Source organism: Schistocerca cancellata, chromosome 4 (assembly GCF_023864275.1).
Source record: "Schistocerca cancellata isolate TAMUIC-IGC-003103 chromosome 4, iqSchCanc2.1, whole genome shotgun sequence".
NCBI lineage: Eukaryota > Metazoa > Arthropoda > Insecta > Orthoptera > Acrididae > Schistocerca > Schistocerca cancellata.
The window spans coordinates 484,279,378-484,301,794 of NC_064629.1; the positions used below are offsets into that span (position 1 = coordinate 484,279,378).

A 22,417-nucleotide genomic window follows, 5' to 3' on the forward strand; every position below is an offset into this window, starting at 1 on the left:
TTAATAATTGTAATGCTTTTTGGGTTACGGACTCAATGTGCCTTCCAAAGTTCCACCTTTCATCGATGATGACGCCCAGGTAGCGAGTCTCTTGTCGTCTTATTACTGGTGAGCCTCCGATTCTGACTGTAGGGTTCCTCACCAGCTGTCCCTTCAGTAATAAGTACGTCGATTTTGTCGGTGAGATCGTCATCTTGGTATTTGTGCACCACAGTTGTAATTTGGTCATTGCTCTGTCTATTTTTGGCTCGATGTCCTCGCGGCTTCGGCCGCTGACCAGCAGAAGGAGGTCATCCGCGTAGGCTATCACATCTAGCACTTCTTCACTCTGTTCCAAACTATCTAAAAGCGGTTCCATATGGATGTCCCAGAACAGGGGACCTAAGACGGAGCCCTGGGGACATCCCTTAGTTATAGATTTTCCTACTCTACCGCTAGGGGATGATAGTCAGACCTCCCGCCCTTCACAATAGCTCCTCAGGCAACCATATAGCGACCCTGGACACTCCTTCTCCCGCAAGCAGGAGAAAAGCGAAGGCCACCACAGGTTGTCAAAGGCGCCACTGCTGTCAACCATGATGCCAACAACGTACTTGTATGGGGTAGAGTCGCAGACCTCAGCCGCCAGAGCGATCGCATCAGTTGCCGATCGCCCCGGCCTGAAGCCGAACTGCCTGCCACTCATCCCATACAGCACTCGGTGTGCAGTCAGTCTGTCAGCTAGCAGTTTTTCAAATAATTTCCCAAGGATGTTCAATAGGCAAATCGGCCTATAGGACTTGACATCCGCTGGGTCCTTGTTGGGTCCCTTTTTGATTATTACAACGTTTGCCTCTTTCCAGATTTTCGGGAATTTTTCCTGTCTTAGGCATTCATTGTATAACTGGGTTAGTGGTGCCACCAGTTGAGGTGCCAGGAACTGCACCACCTCCGCCACAATGCCGTCTGGGCGGGGGCTTTTCCTGTTTTTAGTGCTTTAATGTGACCAGCCACCTCCTCTTCAGAGAAGGGGTAGACTGCCCTGTTGTTAGCTACTCTATCCAGATCTAGATTTCGTAACTGGGACTGTCCCTCCGTGTCGCTGGCCTCATCGTCATCAGGGAGCAGGGACCGGAGAAGGACCTCGGCAGTCTCCTGCCAGGACTCCGTCATCCCATCCCCGCGCCTGACCGTTGATAGCATCATTGGGGACCGGATCTTTTCCCTTACTAGTTTGTAAGGTATTCCCCATGGATCCAAGGCCAGCTGGTCCAGCACAAATCTTTCCCAACTACGTATTCTGACTTCTTTCAGTTCTTTTTTAAATTTGTCTTTTGCCTCCCGGTTAGCAGTAACCATCTTTGCTTTTCCCACCAGACGACACTGCGCTGGTAGTGCCTCCTCAGCCTTCTGACAGACTGACGCATTTCCTCAAGTTCAGCTGACCATGGTGACGGGGAGGCCGCCATGGCCCTCCTCCTGGTTGGAACAGCTGCCTTAACCGCTCTGGTTACTGCGCTCACCAGTTCTTCGGCCCGCTTGTCTATGTCCAGGTCCTGTTGTGCGTCACCTTCTGGCAATGGAGGAATGTCGCACTCTCTCGCTAGTCTCTCCCAGTCAGCTCTCCTGAAGTTCAGTTGCAACTCCCACCCTGCGGCCCAATGACAGCCTCCATTTCCTAAGATTATGGTCGCTTGTTGTTGCGTTCTCTCTGACTTCCCAATTCTGAATGATGTTGGCAGAATTTGGTGTAACTAACGTTACATCTATATTGGTGCCGCGCCCCCCTCCCGCTGCGTAAGTGGGAGGGTTGCCAGGTCTATTTGCAACCACAAGTTGTAAAGCCATAATCATATCCTCCACTTTTTCGCCATTTTCATCTCTTGTGCCACTGTACCACAGGGGGGATTTTGCATTTATATCGGCTGTTATAACCAGTTTGCGTCCCCGCAACGCCGTGGCTACTCTGGTTAAATGATCCAGATGTTGTTCAATGTTATCTCCGTATTGAAAATACATATTTATAAAGGTTATAATTCCCATGGGAACCTGTACCTCCACGACATTGCAGTGACTGGTGGAAAATTGTGCAAGTGTTGTTACACGTAGAGACTGGTTTGTGATGACAATTGCCGCTTTGGGGGCTTCCCCACTACTAGCTATTTGCCATGTAGCGGCTGCAAATGAAAGTTTCCCAGCTTGAGAGTACGGCTCCTGCAAGCAGAGTACGTCAAGCCTCTTCTCCTCCACCTCTCTTCGGAGCTCCTGCATCACAAGTCTGCTGTTATGCGTGTTTAGTTGTCCAACAGTTAATTTTGTCATTATGGGAAGTAAGTGTGCATTCTATCGTCAGGCCAAGTCTTGCTCCAATCAAATGCGATTCGACCATGAGTTAGGACTGATTGAGTGTACATGTCATTTAAGTCAAATTTCTCCCCACGTCTGTCAAACACTTTCTTAAGTAAGTCTCGCAGGGCCCCGAAGTCGGTTGGAAGGTTCACTGACTTTAATTGTATTCTATCCACAGCCTCCATTACCGAGAAGGTGACCTTTCTTCCGTCCTCGTGTCCTACCCGCACCACATGTCGTAAGGCAGTTGTCAGGATAGCCGGCTGCTCCAATCTCGCCAGTTGCATTGTGAATTCAATGTTGGGATACACCCTAATCGGATCTACAGGCGGTAGCCTGATTACTGGGGTATCTGCCACAGTTGGGTTTGCGCTGGTGCTAGTAACTGTACTTTCTTGGAGTGGTTGTTTACTTTGTTCAGTTTCGTGAGTAGGGGCCAGGGAGGCCGCCGCCACTTCTGCCATGCTTCTGCCGTTGAAGGTTTTCATTCGGCCTTTCTCCCCGGTTTAGGGAAGGGGGAGCTGTGTTCCTGTCCGGAGAATCAGTTTGAATGCATCTGTCCACCATAAAGGGATCTGTTTGAATTTCTTTCTCGACTGTCGTGATTTTTAAGGTGCCCGAAAGCGACCTTAAAAATTCCTTAAATCTATTAGCCCTCACAGCATCCCTCCTTCTTTTACTCGGGGATTTGTGTTTAAGCATCCTGTTAGCTGAGCTCTGCTCAGCCATAGTCGATTCTTGAGATGAGACGTTGTTCTAGCATCCGGTAAGTGGGGCAATTCCGTCCCGTGGCACCACAGGATTTCTTCCCACGATTTTTACACGGAATGCAGACCCCTGTTGTTTTACATTCCTTGCGGTTGTGACCACTCTCACCGCACCTGGAGCAAGCCGACCCCCTGGTGCAGTGCCTCAGAATGTGGTCCAGGTCGCCACAGTTATGGCAGCGAGGTACCACGATATAGTCCCTGGTGTTAATGGCGTGAAAGCCTACATATAGTCTGCCCATTGATCTTATTCTTTTCCATAATTGCGCAGAGACCTCGGCCACGTGGTGTACCACATCACGATCTCGAGGCCCTGTTTTAAATTTCAACTTGAAAGAGTTTTTGAATTCTTGTTCATCGACATCATCGAAATTTTGTGATCTGATTGTCTCATGTAGCTCCTCATTCGTCATAACTGTGGGTACATCATACAATATTATTAGTGGGTTTCTCTTTCTGGGTGGTTCACACTTTACGACTGCATTTAATTTTTGATTATCTAGAAGTTTCTCTTTATCCTCCTCACTGGCAACTTCCACAATAACAGAATTTCTACTGGGTTTAACCTTTTTAATTTTGATTTTGTCCTTGACTGGGTCTATCGTTGTTGTTAACAGCTCTTGTATTCTCTTTACGCTAGTATCTTGGCCAGGCAGGGTCCTCAAGAAGACTGCTGTGTCTGACCGTTTAACAACTTTTTCAATAGTATCTTTTGTTGAAATTTGTTTAGTTGGCGCCTGTGCAGCCACAGCCGCCCAAGTCTTAGTGGGTTGTTTTCATAACCTTTCATTTTTCTTTGTTAACTCCATAACGCGGCCTTCCAGTCTTGCATGAGCTATGGCCCAGGCCGATAGCACATTTTTAATTGTATTAAGAGCCGCTTGACTTAATTTACCATTTTTTACGTTTTGCTGTAAGAGAATAGTTATTCTTGTATGTCTCTGCACGACGCTCTCATCGTCTGCCTGTCCCATCCCGTCCTGTGGTGAGGGAGCAGACATCATAGAAGCCCGTAAAGGCGCATTCGTATCACTCGCTTCGGTTTCAGCCATTATAGGTAACGAGTGATAAAAGATGTGGGAGCCCGTCTCTTGCCCCGGACCGGCTCCTCTGGCATGGGGGGGGGGGGGGGGACTACTGCAGCTCGCCCACCGACCTCGCCCCTAGGTCAAGGGCACTCCCGAGCTGCTGGGTTCAACGCGCCGTTGCCAGCGTACTGGTCCCCCTCGGTGGCCCCGTCATCGACGATTTCACGCGACGCTCCTCGGCAAGTGCACCCTGCACTCCGGAGAGGCGGATGCACCTCTCGTCCTTCGCCGCCTACTTGCCCGAGTTTCCACCTCTCGGCCAAGGACCCACTCCTACTCAGGTGGCGGGTCGGTCCCCCAGTCGTTCGGCGGTCTGGACCCATCTAACCTGGTCCAGGCGATGTCACCACCTCCTGGGTTTGGCAGAACACGCCCCGGTTACCCAGGGGCGCGGCGAAGCACCCTTGCGGACTCGCGCCGCGATCCCACGCCGACAAACGAAGTCGCCGGCATGCAGAGCACCTGTTGTTCTGGGCCCTGCGAACAGAAGGGACAGATGTTCGGTCCCTCGACACAGCTCCCCCTGTGCCACGCACCCTTCGCTTTCGCATCGGGTTGGGTCGCAGCTCTCCCTTTTGACGCAAGGCAGAATGCCGAGCTTAACGTCTGGCACCACGGGAAGGCGGAAAGAGCCACTTGGGAAGGAGAGGCTGTAAGAGACGCATCACTTCCCCGAGTGAGGACTGCCGCGGCGCGCTCGACTGAAAGCGATACGCCCCAGTGCGAGCTTCCGTGCCTTACGGCGCGCCGGCAACGGGCGGGCCCGCGCCGAAACGCGCCGTCAAGCGACTGACCTCACGCCAGACGTAAAGTTCTTGTTGTCGGCAGTGGGAGTTGCAAAGTAGCCCTCTCTGTGAGTCCTAACACCGGTCTGTGGTCCGACGAAAGATCATCCAGCGTCCGCGGATGGAGATTCGGGTTGATGTTCTTGATTATGGCGATGTCTAGAACATCAGGGTCTTGTGTGTGGACGTAAGGTATCCTCGTCGGTTCCCGTGGTCCACGGACGGAAACATGTAAATTCTCAGCCAGTGCAAACAACATATGTCCTTTTGGGTTAGTCTTACGGGAATTCCAGGCAACATGTTTACTATTAAGATCCCCTCCAAGGAGGATTTTGTCGTAACCCTCTGTAACGGCGTAAAGATCTTCTGGGTGGAGAGGCTTCTTTGGGCTAAGGTAAGCCGCAATACAGGTAATGTTTCCGAACGTCGTGTGGATTGTTACTGCCGTGGCCTCTAAAGTCTGGAGTTAGGGTAAACGTTCTTGGTGGTGACGAATACAGTTTTTGATCAGAACTGCGGTCCCTCCACCCCGTTGGTCCCGTCTGTCCGTCCGGTAGATGTGCATGTTCGTCAAGCGGAGGTCGGTTGACTTGCGGAGATGTGTTTCGGAGACAAATGCTACGTCTATCTTGTGGCGATGTAAGAAGTCCGTGAATTCTATTTTCTTCAGTTTCAGGCCGTTGGCATTCCAAATGCAGAAGTTAAGATTCCTCGTGTGATGCCGTCTATCCATTTAGGGTGTTTGAAAAGCTGTCAGCACGCTTTCTACAAGCGAGAGGGTACGCGCCAGCTTCTGCTGGAGGGCGGTGAGTAGTTGAAGAATATCTGTTAACGCTGGTGTAAAGGTGGTCGACCAGGCAGATAATGTCTCCGCTGGTGTTGGCGTCGGTGGATGGGCATGTATTGCTTCGGAGTAAGAGCGCTGTTGTCTTGTCTGTCGTAGAGTCACTCTGGGTGCCGGTTGTGGTCGAGAGGCGATTGTTTCCACAGGGAGAGGTGCCGCTTGTTGTTGGGTGGCCGGAATCGCTGCCATGGCCGAGTTCTTAACAATTATAGGCCGTTGTGGGGTCGACTTATTTGGTGTCCTTCTAGTATATTTCCGTAGGAGTTCTTGAAATTTGGGGCAGCCACGGAAGGTCGCTGGATGTTCTTGTTCACAATTGGCGCACTTTGGGGTTGCCGTCCTAGGATGGGTACAATTCGATGATTTATGGGATCCACCGCAGCGGACGCAGCGTGCTGGCATGCTGCAGTAGTTCGCTGTATGCTCGAAACGTTGCCAATGTCGGCACTGGACTGGTACTTTTTTACTATTATAGGTTTATATTATCACTCGTGCGTAGAGCAGGTATTTGACATCATATATCTTGTCACTGTCTTTTCCGGATGGGAGGGTGACTCGGTACACAGGTTGCGGTATCAATTGTTTCGTCTTCTCGTCGCGTTCCTTAAATTGGTAGACTTGTAGCACTTTGAAGCCTTTTTCCTTGAGGGCACAGTAAAGTTGCCCTTCGGTAAATTCCGCCGGAAGGCGTTTGACAACTACTTTCAGTTCCCTGTCGTCTGGTGCTTGATGCGTAAAATAAGAGAAGCTGTGGTTCGTGAAGAATTTTATTGCACGTCTTTGGTCTTCGAAGGACTCAAAGTGGTATTTGATGCGGTCCTTTTGGTATATAGCTTTAAGGTTGCCCTCTAGAAGTCCGTTGAGCGTTTCATTGAGGTGAACATAATCCTTTGTGTAATAAATTGTGACTGGGGGCACTTTGCGAAGCACATTCTTGTCTCTGTCCACGGCTTCTGCGGCATTAGAAGTTTGTGCCTGTGGCTTGTTGGTGGTTGATGGAGGCGCAGCTTGAGGTGTCAGTGGGGCGAATCGGTTCGTTGTCGGGATGGTCTCCGTTCGTCTCTTAGCCGGGTTGGCTAAGTACTTGGCTAATGCGTTGCTTCTGCGCCGTTTGTTGTGTACGAGCGTAAAGTCCCCCTCTGCATGTGGGGAGTCGTTGTCGTTTTCTGCTGGAAAGGCCGCTGCCATCTCCGTGTCGTCGACCGTTTGGTGGGAGTGCTGTGATTCGACATCTGAGTCCATAGATGGAGATGCCAGACAGGTGTCGTTATCCTGCTCTTGCGTTTCCCGTGAATAGCGGATAAGGCGTTGTATGTCCTTCAGCGTTTCTTTGACCTCCTCCCGACATATATCGAGTCTTCTGGCGTAGTCCTGGCGGTCGTCTTCATTGCTGCGTCCATCGTGATGTGATGTATGGCCGACGTCCGAATACGGTTTCGTCGTGTGGTGTGTAGTCTTCTGCGGTCGAATAGCGCCTGTCGATCGTCGTTCTATCCTGTCATGAACCGGTGCCGTAGCCTGGGTCGTCAACCTGGGATCCGTCCTGTGTGGAGCGGCCGCTGGAGCGTCCGGCGAGCCAGGCCCAAGGGACCGACCAGCGGCCGACTCCAGCGCGTCCGAGGCTGCTGCCCCGCCCCGGCCGCGCGCGCGTCGTCCTCGCTCGTCGGCATCGCGAACTCGACTGCCCGCCTGTGCGGAATTCTGGCCGTAGCGCTAACAGAGGGCGCTGATTATGTACAACACTATGTTTTCTTCCATCTGTGGCTCCTTTAGCGATTTGATTTATGGTTGTTTAATATTACCCGGTGCACTATCAACGGTGTTTAATATTTATGTCATTGTTTAGAATATTGACACTAGAGCACATTTCAACCACTGTTTCGTAACTCTTCCTCTTTTAACAATCCTACTTTTGTCGTGTTTTTCTTTTTATTGATTTTTATTACTGTAATACCTTTTATACGTTATAAGCTTATTACAGGCTTCAATTATTGTATCCCCCTTTATTTTCGTTGTTTCAATTAATTATTGAAAACTAGTGTATGCCGACATTAGCGACATCTGGTGAACTTACAACACAAACATCTTGTGGCTACTGTACGGCAGCTTGTTTTAAACAGTAGTGCTACTGTCAACATGACTCGTGCACATGATGTTATTTATATGTATTTGACGATCCTGGTGCTGATTCCGTATTTAACATTTGACAATGCCACTATGGCTGCAGTACATTAGGACTTTGTTTTTATGAAACAGGTATGCTTCTTCATATTCAAAGCGCACAAATCTAAATTTTGTCAGTACTACTTTTCATTATGGTCTATGTCTTGTTTTTAAGCTGTAGACAGTCTGCGAGTGTATTTATGTTTTTCCAATTTTTGCTGCAGATCTGATGATGGTCATTAAAGACCGAAACCGGTAATCTGTCAAGAAAATGTTTATGACCATAGACGTAAATTAAAGGAAACTTATTACATATAGGGGTCACTGTTTTTTCGCGACAATGTCGCAGCGTGTGAAACAGTGCAATACGTGTTTTGTGATACACTGAATTGCTCATTATACTCAAAATCTGGAAATTCTGTGTTAATTATGTTTCAAAGATTTTTGTCACAGGTCACATTACTCATATTATGGTCATGTAGTGCTTATTAAACAGATAGCACATTGTGATGTGCATATACATTAACTGATCCAAAAAAATGAAAATGTTTTCGATAATTGATGCTTGTAATTTTTGAACAAATATTGCTTATGACTCTACTATAGTCATTGTAATTATGGCTGCTTTTGTCTTAAGAAATTATCATTGTGTGTCATCATTTATATATTTGTGGTTTATCTTTGAGGCTACAAGTACTTTTGCTACTCATGCTATGTCTAGATTACATATGTTCAGTTTATTGTTGTACAGGTATGACGAAGGTTGCTGGTGTGGGAAAAGTATTGTTCTTCTATATTATTATTCATATATTTGACAGCTGATACGATTCTAAATTTCAAGAAGAATGAAATGTGACTTGCATTAGCCAATTTTTCATAACTTATGTCTCCTTTTTTGTGTCCTTATGACGTTTTGTACATTGAGGTTTTGTTGTCATTTCTATTTTTTAACGTTAATTCAGTTGCCAGATAATGATCGTTGACCGAAACCGGCAGCAAATTAATAAATTGTTTTAGTGCAGCCACGTGTCACGAGTTTCCTGAAACTGAAGCTTTTGGTTTACAAGCGTGCTCTCCTGAATACACATCCAACAACTGCCCAACATTTCTATGGGGAGATGTGCTAGAGCTAAACACATTCTTATGTGACAGCGTATTTTCTTCGTTTTCCTTATAGGCAGGAAGGAACAAGACCGCAGTACTAGACTTCTTTCCACAAATATTGATTAAAATGATAATTACAACCCATAACCTCTGTTTCAGGAAACAAAATTCTAACTGGGTGGACGATAGCAATTTCGAAGTCTGTCACGAGTGATGCAGTGTTCCATTCAGGCACGTTAGTTTTAATAGATTAAAAAAGATCATATGTTTCTCGTATTTTGTTCGGTAGTAAAGCGTAAACAGCTTGAATAGTGTTTGTTCCCTCCCAAGAATTTGTGAGACTGGTGTGGACTATAAACAACTGTCCAAGCTACTAGCTCGAATTCTTGAGCGTTCCGTCCACAAAGAATGATTCACAGCTTAATGAACATAATTTTCTCCCTTTTGCTGTCAAACATCAATATAGACTCATCCGGTCCCCTGTTATAATCTGCAAGTAAAAAAATCGCTGCCATCATTATCAGTAAGTTACACTGTACAATCACAGTAAGGTGACCACCTGTCAAAAGCCTGAATAATCAACTTTTGCAGAGCGGACCGCTGGGAGACGTGCAGGAACAGAATCTATGAGGTTTCTGGAAGATACCGGTAGGGATGTCGAGCCATGCTGACTCCACTGTCGTGGTCAGCTACGCTAGGTTTCTCGGTTGAGGATCCATGGCGCCAACAGCCCGATCGAGGTGGTCCCATGCATTACCGATTGGGTTAAAATCCGGGGAATTTTGTGGCCAGGGGAGTACACTAAAGTCATCCTGATACTCATCGAGCCATGCACATTCACTGTGAGCTGTGTGGCACGTTGCATTGTCCTGCTGGTAGATGCCATCGTGCCGAGAAAAAACAAACTGCATGTACGGGTGTACATAGTCCCCAGGGATAGATGCATGCTTGTGTTGATCCACTGCGCCTTCAAAACGACGAGATCAACCAGGGAATGCCCTGAAAACATTTCCCAGACCATAACGCTGCCTCCTCCGGCCTGGGCCCTTCTGACGATTGTTGCGAAGTGTTAGCTATCAGACGTTTCACACCGAACGCGCCAACGGCTATCTGTCCGATGGAGCATTAAACGTGAGTCATATGAAAAGCCCACCTGTTGACACTCAGTGGACGTCCAGTTGCGATACTGATGTCCAAATTCCAGCCTTTGTCGCAGATGGACAGCAGTCAGCATGGGCGCATGAAACAAGCGTCTGCTGCGGAGGCCCATACGCAGCATCATTCGCTGGGCGGTCGTTTAGAAGGTGGGACTGTTGGTAATGCCTTGGTTCATCTGGGCTTTCAGTTGCGCAACAGCTGCACATCTGTTCGCCCGAACACGGTATCCTTCAACCATGGCGGCACGCGAACAGTTTACAAACTCAGCGTTTCCGAAATGCTTCCACCCTTGGCGCGAAAGCCAATTATCGTGCGCTTTTGGACGTCACATAAATCTCACCGTTCCCACATTACAACGACTGCACTCTTGTACGTGTTTTGTACAGGGTGAAAATTATTTAAACCGACAAACTCTGGGAGGTTGTAGGGGACATCAAAACAAATATTTTTCCCTAATGTCATTTTTTTCTATGAGGATTATTTAAACCGGTGGAGGCCGTATTACGCTCGTCAGTTGTTAGACGCCGTATTCCGACCTTCAGTTGTTAGAGGGCGTATTACTGTCTCTGTTTACTAATGGAGCGATACACCTGGAGTGAGTACACTGATATGGTTGGTGCGTACTACGTAGTGCACCACAACGGACGAGCTGCACAGCGGGTTTATCAACAACAATCGCCGTATCCAGCATCATACGACCTTTAGCAGATTACCTGGACAGGGACGCCGTCGCACGGTAAGAACGCTGCAATTTGAGGAAGCTGTCCTGCAGCATGTGGAGCGGGATCCTTCAATCAGAGCGTTTCTTCGTTAATTTGTGGGTCGGTGTTGTTGGGGACTGTTTAATTGGGCCGTATCTGCTACCTAGGCCATTAAATGGCAGGCACTATTACAATTTTCTCGCCAGAGCATTGCCAGAATTGCTGGAAGACGTCCCGCTCCCTACAGGACAACGGATGTGGTTCCAACATGACGGGGCGCCGGCACATTTCGGTCGTCGCGTGCGTCGATTCCTGGACCGACGGTTCCCAGAAACGTGTATTGGCAGAGGTGGTCCTGTACCATTGCCTGCTCGATCCCCAGATATGTCCCCTCTGGACTTTTTTGTGTGGGGCTAGATGCGCAACCCTGTTTACGCAACTCCTGTTGCATCAGAAGAGTATCTGGTTGCCTGCATAGTATCAGCAACAGGAACAATTCAGGATACTCCTGGGGTTTTTGCCCGTGTCAGACAGAACATGATCCGACGGTGTAACCTTTGTTTACGTGTCAATGGAGGCATTTTTGAAAATCTAATGTAACTGAAATTGGGTTGTGATAATGTGTTGTCTCTTGGTCATAAAAAATTGGAAAATTGTTTGCTGGTTTATTTAATTTGCGACCAGAGAAATCTTCCTCTACCGGTTTAAATATTCCTCATAGAAAAAAATGATATTAGGGAAAAATATTTGTTTTGATGTCCCCTACAACCTCCCAGAATTTGTCTGTTTAAATACTTTTCACCCTGTATAACATTCACCGCTAGTGCTGCCACATGCTGTCTGTGAGGGGTTATTGAACGTTGACGTCGAACATACGCGGTGGTCACGTTAATGTGACTGGACCGTGTATTTTCTTGAAAAAATATTCCTCCAGAATCAGTCGGATCTTGCGTAGTTCTCATATATTTTCACATATTGTGCTGCAGCGAGTTTCACTCTTTTGTGGGATGGTATCGATGTTACTATGTCATAACCTCGATTGAAGAGCTGCCCTACTGCTTCGACGTAATCTGATGACATTATGGAATCTCTTTCTTGTGCACACTTTTGTTCCTGCTTACTCGCCAGCATGTTCGGTAGTAGACTATAACTTGTGTGACCACCTTCTCTTCGGCGTGAAACCACACTGGCGCTATGCAACATCAAACGGTGCGCACGCGTCAGTCTCTCTGTCAATAGATGGCGCCACCATACCCGCAGTTACGTGGTGCCACCTTACGTGTAATGGAAAGGTAGACGCACTGACCAGGTTTCATTTGAATGAGCCTCATAGTAGCGGAGAAAACAGGTCTATTGACCAACATAGGAAAGACCGAATTCCTTAACAATATTAAAAATGTCCCTAGGACGACGAATTTCAGCACTACCAAGCATATCTGAGAGCCCAAACCGTAAAGTAACTTGGGTAGTGGAACTCAGATGATCTCATTCAAACATTAGCTCTCAGACAAAGGAAAATCGAATTAGATAGGGCATACTATGCAGGGCATACTTGCAGATAACTCTACGCCTCGAAATATCTGTAGATGATTATCAAAGTAAGATAATATAACACAGCAGTTTGACCACCAGAGCACCTACCCTAATCAATAACCCAATAAGAGTCCTGGAAGTACAAGAAAGGAAATTCCTGCAAAGGTAGTGAGACCAAGGATCTTACCAGATGCCAAACGGTTGTACAAACCTAATCGCGAACTCTACCAACACCTTGTCAGTGCCGTCAGAAGAATATGACTAGCTTTCTGTGGCCACATGAGGAAGTGGATCCACATAGGTTGGCGTATAATATCTTCAAAGTAGCCAACAAGGGTAAAGCCACCACATCCCTGTGGATCAAGCAAGTATAGAAAGACGTTACAGGACTTCGTATTAGGCAAGACATAATAGCTGAGAGCGGTGACTATCATTTAGCCAATGAAACCAGACCCTTCCAAATATCTCTTAGAGAAGTTAACCACAATGAGATCAGGAAATGGTCTGAGAAACCGAAGGGAATGTCCAGCAGGAAAATGAAGGAATACTGTGCTAACAGAAAGGCACTAAACTTCACCAAGAGCAGTGGAATTGGCAGACAACAACAGCACAGCATAAAAACACACGGGCCAAGTCTGTGGTGCACATGTGGCTCGAATAAGTTAAAAAGATATATAAATGCTTTTACTAACTTTTTTGTGGTTAGGGGTCAAGAGGTCCCCTTTGAATCCACGAATGAAATACCTGGCGGGGAAACCTCTGGGCCAGTGTTCCACTGTTCGGAAGGGATAGAAGAAAACCTCAGTGACACTGAAAATTAGAGTCGGTCCTGAAGGCGTGCATGATTGTCCTAAAGGTGACTGCTTGCGATAAGTAGAAGATTCGGTCTCAAATCACGGCCTGACACAAATTTTTATTTGCCGTGGCTATTTGATCCAAATATGGTTACCTCCATGAGCCTCCAACCACCCCTTGTGGACCATTTTTGCGCTCTCCATATCTGTCTTATTCGGCTAGCTTCTTGAGCTTTGTTATTTTGAAATGAAGTATGATGCAGTCCTCTTGGTCACAAATATGATGTTGTTTGCAACATAAATATCCTTCTCAGTAAAGAGCTGAAAATATTTTCTGTAGCAGTTAGGTGCTATGTTTGTGTAATCTTCTCACGTAATTGATTTCATCGTTACTGTTGAAAAACAATTGATGGATAATTGTAAATAAAATAGTTTCTCTGCCTTCCTTATTTATATGTTAACGTGTTAATGAGACAGTTAAAGTAAAAAACGGAAGTGTGTAAACCAAGTTTACACACTTAGAAAGAGAGAAATAAAGATCAATTCCTGATTGAGCTGAATGTTCCTTTTTTGGTCAAATAGTTACAGCACAATTAATACATAATAAAATGCAGTCATTTAAGAAAATGAAGAAAACTTCTCTCTTGAGGTGAAACTTTATGCCTCAGGGAATAAACACTCTTGTCATTCTGTCTCACAGTTACAGTGGGCTTACATATAAATGTATCCTCACTCATTGTTTGAGCTAAATGTTAAGGTTCTTGAAGACATCGAGATAACAAGAAAGCAAATGGTTACAGTATTATGTACAAGGATACCACGCCTCTGTATAGTTAGCAAATATATCTTTATATTTTATTGTCTTCCGCAATTCGTCTTCCTGTGTAGCGATTATCTATTTGAATTTCAAGAGCTCTCGTATGTCCACACTCATTACATAATGGACAAACTAACCAGATAACCATATTGTGTTTTTGGACTGGGGACCGCTTTGCATCTGGCCATAGCAAATATTCTATATACATATGTGCTGTATCTTCATTCGTAATATGATAGCAAGTATTCGTTGTAGCCATCGCCATAGTTCTTTGACTGAAGTACATGATCTCAGTGGTAATAAGCCAGATTAAGGATCGTGTGCATTCCCCGGTTAGAGCTAGGAATTTCATGAGTCACTTATCACTTATTTCATCTCCGGAAATGTATGCTAATATGAAAAATGCCAAGTTACACCGTGTGTGTGAGTCCACATTAAACAGTGCGTCCACCGATAACTCACTGGTTAAGTCAGTTCAAAGATCGGAAGAAGGCAACGGCATACCGCCACCATCAAGAACAAGTCCAGTAAAGCTCTGTGGTCTTCAGATCAACTTTAAGCATGATGACAGCTTACTTTTCACCTGTGTAATACCAATGATATAAGGGCCGATCAAAAAGTTCCCATTTGAGGGCGTTGCTGCAGCGTATATGCAACGCAGCGCGTCCCCGATGCGGATATACAAGCACCGACATGTAGGCAAGGGATTAGTGAGGTATTTGTATCTTTCGCGTGCTGTAAATGCGGAAACGAGAACAATGGAGACGTTATCGTTACAGCGCGGAAGCCGCGTGCAGAATTGCGGTTTGGGGGCTCCTGTTGCTGGGTTCCTATTTGACCTAGGAACATAGGGTAAAAAGCTTTGGTTTAGCCAGGACCAGCAGCCATTTGTATAACTATTCGAACATCTGTCTTACTGTAGCTACGTTGCGGTATATTAAGCAATGTTTGAACGACGAACCGAGCTGGGGCCAAGACAAACTGTGCAAATCGAGTAATTCGATTTGCAAAATTTTTGAAGTTGGCTGAAATTAACACTCAGCAAATGACACCATTTGTTTGTGGACCGTTCGGATTGTACGGGTAGGAACAGGCACCGTTAAGTAACTCTGGACAGGAGCGACACTGATGGCTCATGTTTGGCATACCGGTGTATCGGACTTTGGTCTGAGGTAAATTTTAACCATTTGAAAAAAATCTTGCTTCGTTTGGATTTTACGTGCAAAAAAATGTTTTCCGGGGTGGTTTTTGAATTCTGCGACTCCTGTACTTTAAACTTGTACGAATTGGTTCAAACTTTGACTGAAGGTAGATAAATGGATGAAGTCGAAAAGAATTTTTTTAATCGAATAATCTTTATCCTTTCTCGACATAAGTTGGTTTAAAATCGAGCTAAATGCAACACGTAAAATTCGTTCTTATGTGAACTGAATGCGCGGAAATGGTTTAAAGTCAATCAAATAAATAAATAACGCATTCTTACAACGAAGCTGAAAACTAACTTTCAAAAATCTAGCTTCATTCGGATTTTGTGTGCAAAAAATACATTTTTGTGAGGTATTTTACGCGTGCCACTTCTATGTTTCAGAAGTATGGTAATCAGTTCAAATTTTGTAAAAAGGTAGACAAGTACACGTAATTAAAGGTCGTCCTGTTGTTTTGTGAAAGCTTTAACCATTGCCAGGATATAGCGGTCTAAAGTTGCTCATAAAATCCGGTTTTACTTGAATCGCAAATGCTGGGATCGTTTAAAGTAATACAGATGACAATAAAAAATATATTCTTACGGTAATTTTAGAAGCGTTTGCAAAAACCTTTCATCATTCGGATTCAACGTGTGAAAAACCACACGTTTTCACGTGAAAGTGTGTTTCGTAAAAATACATTGCATTTTAAGCGCTGTATTTGGATATAATTAAAACTGCTTATTACAGCTGATAATCGTTTCGTAGCTTATACATGAAAGATTTTATGCACCAGTGCCTTAAAAACATCGAAAAATCTTTGGACGTGCAAAACAATGCATGTACCAAACCAGAATTATGTCCAGCCCTCTACAAAATAATATTCTATTTCATCGAGCATTTAAATCTTAATCGATGACCATCAGAAACTACTATAAAATAATTGACAGAAAAAAGAACATCTTCTTTCGAACCAGTAGAAAATGTTTTCCTGAGTTTTCTTCAAAAACCACTGTGCTGTCTTGCAGAAAATTTATTTTCGGACAAAAAAAGCTTAAATTCGTCAATTTTTGTACAAGGATGAGAAGTTGATAGTATTCTGTCGCGCATACATTGTTTCACAGTTCTGCGTATTTCAGCGAGTCGTGTCCATATTTAATTCGGATTAATGGTTATAACATTTCACTCCAAAATTATTCACGTGAGTTTTTTCTAGCGGTGGTTTCTTAATTTTCATTTTTTATTATTGCATACTTTAAATAAACAATTACGAGAATTTTAAGATAAGAAATAACAACAAGATGAATGCTTTTCAAGAGTGTATGATTTGTTGCGTGAATCGTTCAGCTTGCGATATAGTAAGCTTTCAAATAAGTTTATTTGTGTAATATGGTCGTTTCGTAAGTTTATCTCCGTAATATAAACTACTTTCATTTGTTGTTATGAGAAACTTAGCACAGTATTTAATATTTCGTTCGGTATAGTATTTATGTTTGGTGTTATTCTGTGCATTGTATTAAGAATTTGTGGTTATTTTTCATATGTTTGCGTATAGAGTCTCATTCGTATATAAATAAAATGTGTGTAACTATAAAACAAAAAATATAAAAAGCAATGTAAAGTTAAACGAAATTAAAACATATGAAACACAATAACCGAGTAATAAAAATAATGAAAAATAAAATATTTTAAAAAAAAGGACATATTACCTTGACGTGGTGGTGAGACTTGTGTGCTCTGGAGGACATGGTAAGCTTCGCTGGACAGGTTCAACCATATCACGCAGGTAATAGTAGAGGAACCAGACAAATTATGCCCAACTCAATCAACGAGGTTCGAAAGACGATAAAAAAAACTTATTCCCGATTAGTCGTCGCCCGAGTCAGCAATAACCTACATCGGTCGCCAAGCTATAGGCTACGGCGGTCTAATGTGAATATTACGGTAGAGTAGGAGCTAAGAACCAGAATGAAAAATACTCCTTTCATAGTGCAAGGGAACTAGCTTCTCGATTTATCTGGCAGTTTAAAAGGCATTTAAATCGAAATATTTGACCTACTCACGCTTTTTTACGAGTTATCCCTACTTCCAGAACGCAGTGAGCTCTCTTAGCTGCAAGGTATTGGCACACCTACATCTTGCAATTTATAGGCTGAAGTCTCCGATCCTGTGCCCACAATCTTCAAGGCTCGCCAGTCATAGTGAACAACATAAAATGTCATATGGCTGAAGAGCATACATGTAATAGCTAAAAAATGTTTTTCTCTGGAGGGATAAAGTTTCTGTGGGTGGACGCCAAAACAATTTTTTGATTTATGGGGGGGTAGATTGTTTTTTTCCTCAAAGGGACCATTTCTCTCCCAAACCCACCCCCGTTACATGTATGCTGAGGGGTCCAAGAATAAATAGACACAAATTTATGTGCGTCTAGAGAGTGGGATGCATCTACAATAGGAAGTATCTGAGAGTGGAGGTGAACCTGTAATAGAAAGTATCCCAGAGTGAGTAAGCATGCATGCCAAACTTTAATTACACATTGTATCATATTGCACGACATGACAAGTGCCATTTTGGATGACATGATGGTACGTGTCATATTATACGAATGACGTTATGTATCATATTACTTTACTTGACACTGTGCATTAAATTACATGACAAGGGTACTAACACTGCCAAGTGAAAGCGCGAATACGTCAAGATGTTGTGATTTAAATGTCTTTGAAGCTGCCAGATTAGTCGAAAAGGTAGTTCTCTTCTTTTACATTCTTAAATCTGCCCGGGACGTGTTCGCCTTTTTGTGCTATGATAGGAGCATTTTTCATTCTGGATACCATATGCGTCCAAACAGGGTCAACGTGCTGTTGCTCTTTTCTTGGCTGCCGAAGGAAGCGTATCGGTAGACATTCATCGGAGAATGAAGAATGTGTATGAGGCAGCATGTTTCCTGAAAACCACCGTTGTGGAAAGGTGCGCCAAGTTCCTTGCTGGTCGCGATACGACAAGACGTCGGTCGATCAGGGAGGCCAGCAGAAATTAACGACATCTCAAGGGGGAAACATTCGAGCACCCACCCTATAGTCCTGATCTCTTCCCATGCGATTGTCACTCCTTCGGTCCCTTAAAAAGTATCTTCAGCCTGGGGCATCGGTTGGATGGTTGCCTCAATGCTCACGATTTTCCCTGATTGGTGGATCTATTCTGGACTGTACAGCCTACGAACGGAAATTTTTCTATGGCTCCTAATAATAACAACATAGTTCTAACCAAGAATAAACACAACAATCAGTCGCATATAAATCTGTATTTTATTGCAAGTCTAGCTATACTTTAGTTACAGTATACCCAGCATCAGTGCTGAAGAGAATAAGAAAGAAGCTTCTTGATATATCCAGTTCAAATGCCTGATCCCTGTGTTTCTTATTCCTTTCAGCGCTCATGATGGCTCTACTTTAGCTGAAACCTAGCTAGATCTGCAATAAAATACAGATTTGTACGTGTCCGGTTACTGTGGTCGTTCCCTATTATTACACTTTCACAATCGCTGAGAGCAACAGTTCCTAATGGAATCCAACCTGATGTAACATGGTTCGATATGTATTCCAATTCTGAAAGGACATCAGTTTGTTCACTACTTAGAGCACAAATACAGTGTAATGTATCATTTACATTTCGATATATCTTAATCATGTAGAGTCCCTGTTTAGGAATTCCATGTCTAGGCGAGCGCTCAAACATTTGAGACGCCGTGTCCGATTCTGCTTCTCTTAGTGTACGTACGAATAAGATCAGTATTGTTATGAATTTTTCTTAGCCTCTTGCTGGCACAGAGTCAGTGAGGTGATGGACACTGAAGACTATCATCAAGTCACCGCATTTCATTCTTTGGGAAATATATGTCCATTAATAAATTAAAAATCTAGAGTCTAGAAGAAACATTTTTATTATTTTACTGTTTATACTTGTTTCTGCAACACTGTAAATGCAGAGAGTACTGTTTGAAGTGGTTTTCTGTCGCAGGAAGGGAGCACTTTGCACTGAAGATCGTTAATATTAGGTAACAAGTGCAGTGTATATTTTTGGAACTGGAGTGCAGTAGTAAAATAGGAAATTAATGGAGCATACATTTTCCGTACGACCAATTCACACAAAGAACAGATGAGCTTTATAAAGCCCCTAAAAATGTGCTTACAGGAAACTGCTTTTCAGTATTTTCTTTAATCGTGAAGCTGTAGACACAGTTACAAACAGCTTAAATTTTAGCACATTTTCTTTTTTTGATTTGTTTTACATCTGCTGTATTATCTGTTGAAATCTGTCCGAAAGATATGTAGATAATAGGCCTATCGACTTCTACTTCCCGACGTGGTTAACGCTTTTCTCCATCACTCTTCCACTTTATAACAAAGGATTTAAGCAGAAGTATCAAATATTTGGCACATGTCGACGGGTATGAAGCAACGTACGTGTGGCTTGAGGCTGTTGGAGCTCTGGTAGCGGTTGGGTTACTTAATCCGGTTCACACTAGACGAGTAATGTAGTTCATTGGCAAGTGATTTAGCATCTCTTCTAAACTAGAAAAGAACAAGGTTCAGACACGGTTCAATTGGTGCTCAAGTGTTGACTCCTGTGGTGTGTTCAGTCCAAGGTAATCACCTGAATGAGGGCGAATGAAACAATAAATACTACAGCACGGCTTATTCTGGATGACGTGGAAGTAAAGATTAACTATTAAAAATCAGAAAATAGGCTGATTTAAAAACATGGATGGAGCGTTCTATGTGGCTCGTAGACACCTCATATCTGAAGACCATGCTGTAAATGAGAGAAAGTTATTTCTGTATCAAATTAGAAATTATATAGGCTAAAATACAATGTACTGACTTTCACCTGAGAAAAGCTGCATCGAAAAAAACAAAACTGGTTGCAGTGTTATATACTACTGCTACTGGATGCAGGATGCAGATTAAGAACAGCATTACATAACTTTCTGTAGGGAAATCAAGCATTAAACAGGATAGTAAATTGGTGGTTTCAACTTTCTATTGCATCTTCTCACGGAACCTTGATATTCCCGTTGCCTTTTCCAACTCACTGATAGTGGCTACCGTGGCAACTTTTCTTCGTCTTTATATATATAGTACAGTCATTTCATCCTACGAGAAATTTTGTTCCAAGTAAGCAAAAGAAATTCGACCAGCCTGTTATCACTACAGCTAGACATGTTGCCTATGCACAGGACACAGAGATGATTTATAGGAGAGAGAGCAGCGGGACGAAGACGAACTACGAACAGACCCTGCTAAATAGACTGTGTTCACACCTGTCCAGTAGCGAGCCATTGTTAAGTTATTTGGGGATATCACTCGCCAGTCTCTTCCGACTTTACTGGATAGAGACTAATAAACTCTGCTTAACAATTTTGTTAGAAGTGAATTTACTTTTGGCCTGCAGGTAGGTGATGGGTGTCCGCTGCAGTTCGCAAAGCAGCATATGATTTAACTTAACCGCTCTGTGTTTCAGCTCGGATTTGGCTGTATGCAGACCTGACGACTCATCCCGCTGCCCGCTTCTTCGCATGGATCAGCTTGCCTGTCGTCCTCATCCTCTTTTCAGCTGGCTTCGTACATATAGTAGCACCGCAATCCATAGGTAAGAGTGCAAAAATAGTCTAATTTTGCTGTCTCCAATAATACTATTCAAACAAACACAAATGTATCATTTCAAGATTGAGAGTGACTGAATTGTTATCAGTGACTGCTTACGGGTAGCTTATAAAACTGACCTCATTGCTCGTTTTGTTTAGATTCTCTAGCCACCATAGTGGAAAACAGTATGCCGCAACGAAAGTCTCACCCAAGTGGAGCTTGTGCTTCTGGTTGTGCCAAAAATTCTGTGTTTGATACGAACTGGTCGTAGTGTTAAATTGAGTTTTTTGGGCTGAGTGTCACTTCTGCAGCTAGGACTTTGCCGCGAACTGCTCAACTTTCTTCCCTAACACCTTCCATAGCTATGGTCAGAGTTCAGGCGATGACGTCCTAGGCGCCTCACATCCCTTACCTATGGTTTGTTTCTGACTGTAATGACACTCTTCATGACTTTACTTATCACCGGCTCTGTCCTACAATTCCTAGAGTCCAAATGTTCGAAGCTCCGTGCTACCACATGACATGCCCCGTTTTTAATGTCTCTTCTGCATCAACATCAACAACAGTAAAATTTTGTTGTTACTGCTAGTATTGGGCAGTTCAAATTCGCATTTTCACGCTTAGAAAAAAAATTCGAAAAAAATCTTTTAGGTTCCAATAGCTTTTTTGTTCAATAGTTCGTTTCCCTTTGTGAGCACTTCTTAGCTTAATGCGGCTCATTGCGTCAGCCAGACTGCTTTTTAAATAGAAATAATAGCTAACACGCACAGTTATGACAACTTTAACCAAAACTACTACATGAATTGATGTGAAGTCCAATAGTATAGCATTTGCAACCAGAGACATTAACATTGCTCTTCAACTTAACAAAGGACCAAAGTCTATGCTAGTTACAGTGCTGCTGGCTGGCCTTCCATATTTTCAAATTACATGCAGGTCTTCTTTTTGTGTGTGTGTATAAGTCTACAGCAAACACAAACGCCGGTCGAATCTCTCGCTGTCCCCTTTCTTCCCAGGGCCCTAGTCTGGGCATACGGGAGGTGGACAAAAATGTGGAAACACCACAAACACACACTACCATATCTGATACAATGTAGGAAAACCGGAATGAATAAAATCAGGTTCTGTACGGATTTTAAGGGAATTTTGTACCATTCTTAATGCAAAATAATGACAAGTTCAGATAACGATGATGAAACTGTATAGCAATTACATACCCTTTTCTCAAAAGTAGACTACAAAGGCTGTGTAATATTGAGTTCTGTGGACTGAGGTAGCCAAGGGAGATGCGACAATTCATCCTCGTGCTCACAAAACCAATCCTGCATGATGTGAGCTGTGTGAAAAGGGGCACTGTCGTTTTGGAGCACAGCACCACCACTGGGGAAATTGTACCACGCGATGGATCTGACTAGCCAAAGTGGCCATGTTATCCTTAGCGGTAATGCGACATTGCAGAGGAACCATGGAGCCCATGAAGTACCATGATATGACTGCCCATAT

At 44.0% G+C, this 22,417-nt stretch overlaps 1 protein-coding gene across 3 annotated transcripts in view; it reads left to right on the forward strand.

Annotated features, from left to right (window-relative positions):
- LOC126183885 (chloride channel protein 2) overlaps positions 1 to 22,417 on the forward strand; it is a 523,840-nt gene that overhangs the window by 277,428 nt on the left and 223,995 nt on the right. For all 3 annotated transcript variants that reach the window (XM_049926191.1, XM_049926193.1, XM_049926190.1), the window contains exon 3: positions 20,790 to 20,918. In XM_049926191.1, coding sequence (XP_049782148.1) covers positions 20,790 to 20,918 — 129 coding nt within the window. The remainder of the gene's footprint in view (positions 1 to 20,789; positions 20,919 to 22,417) is intronic.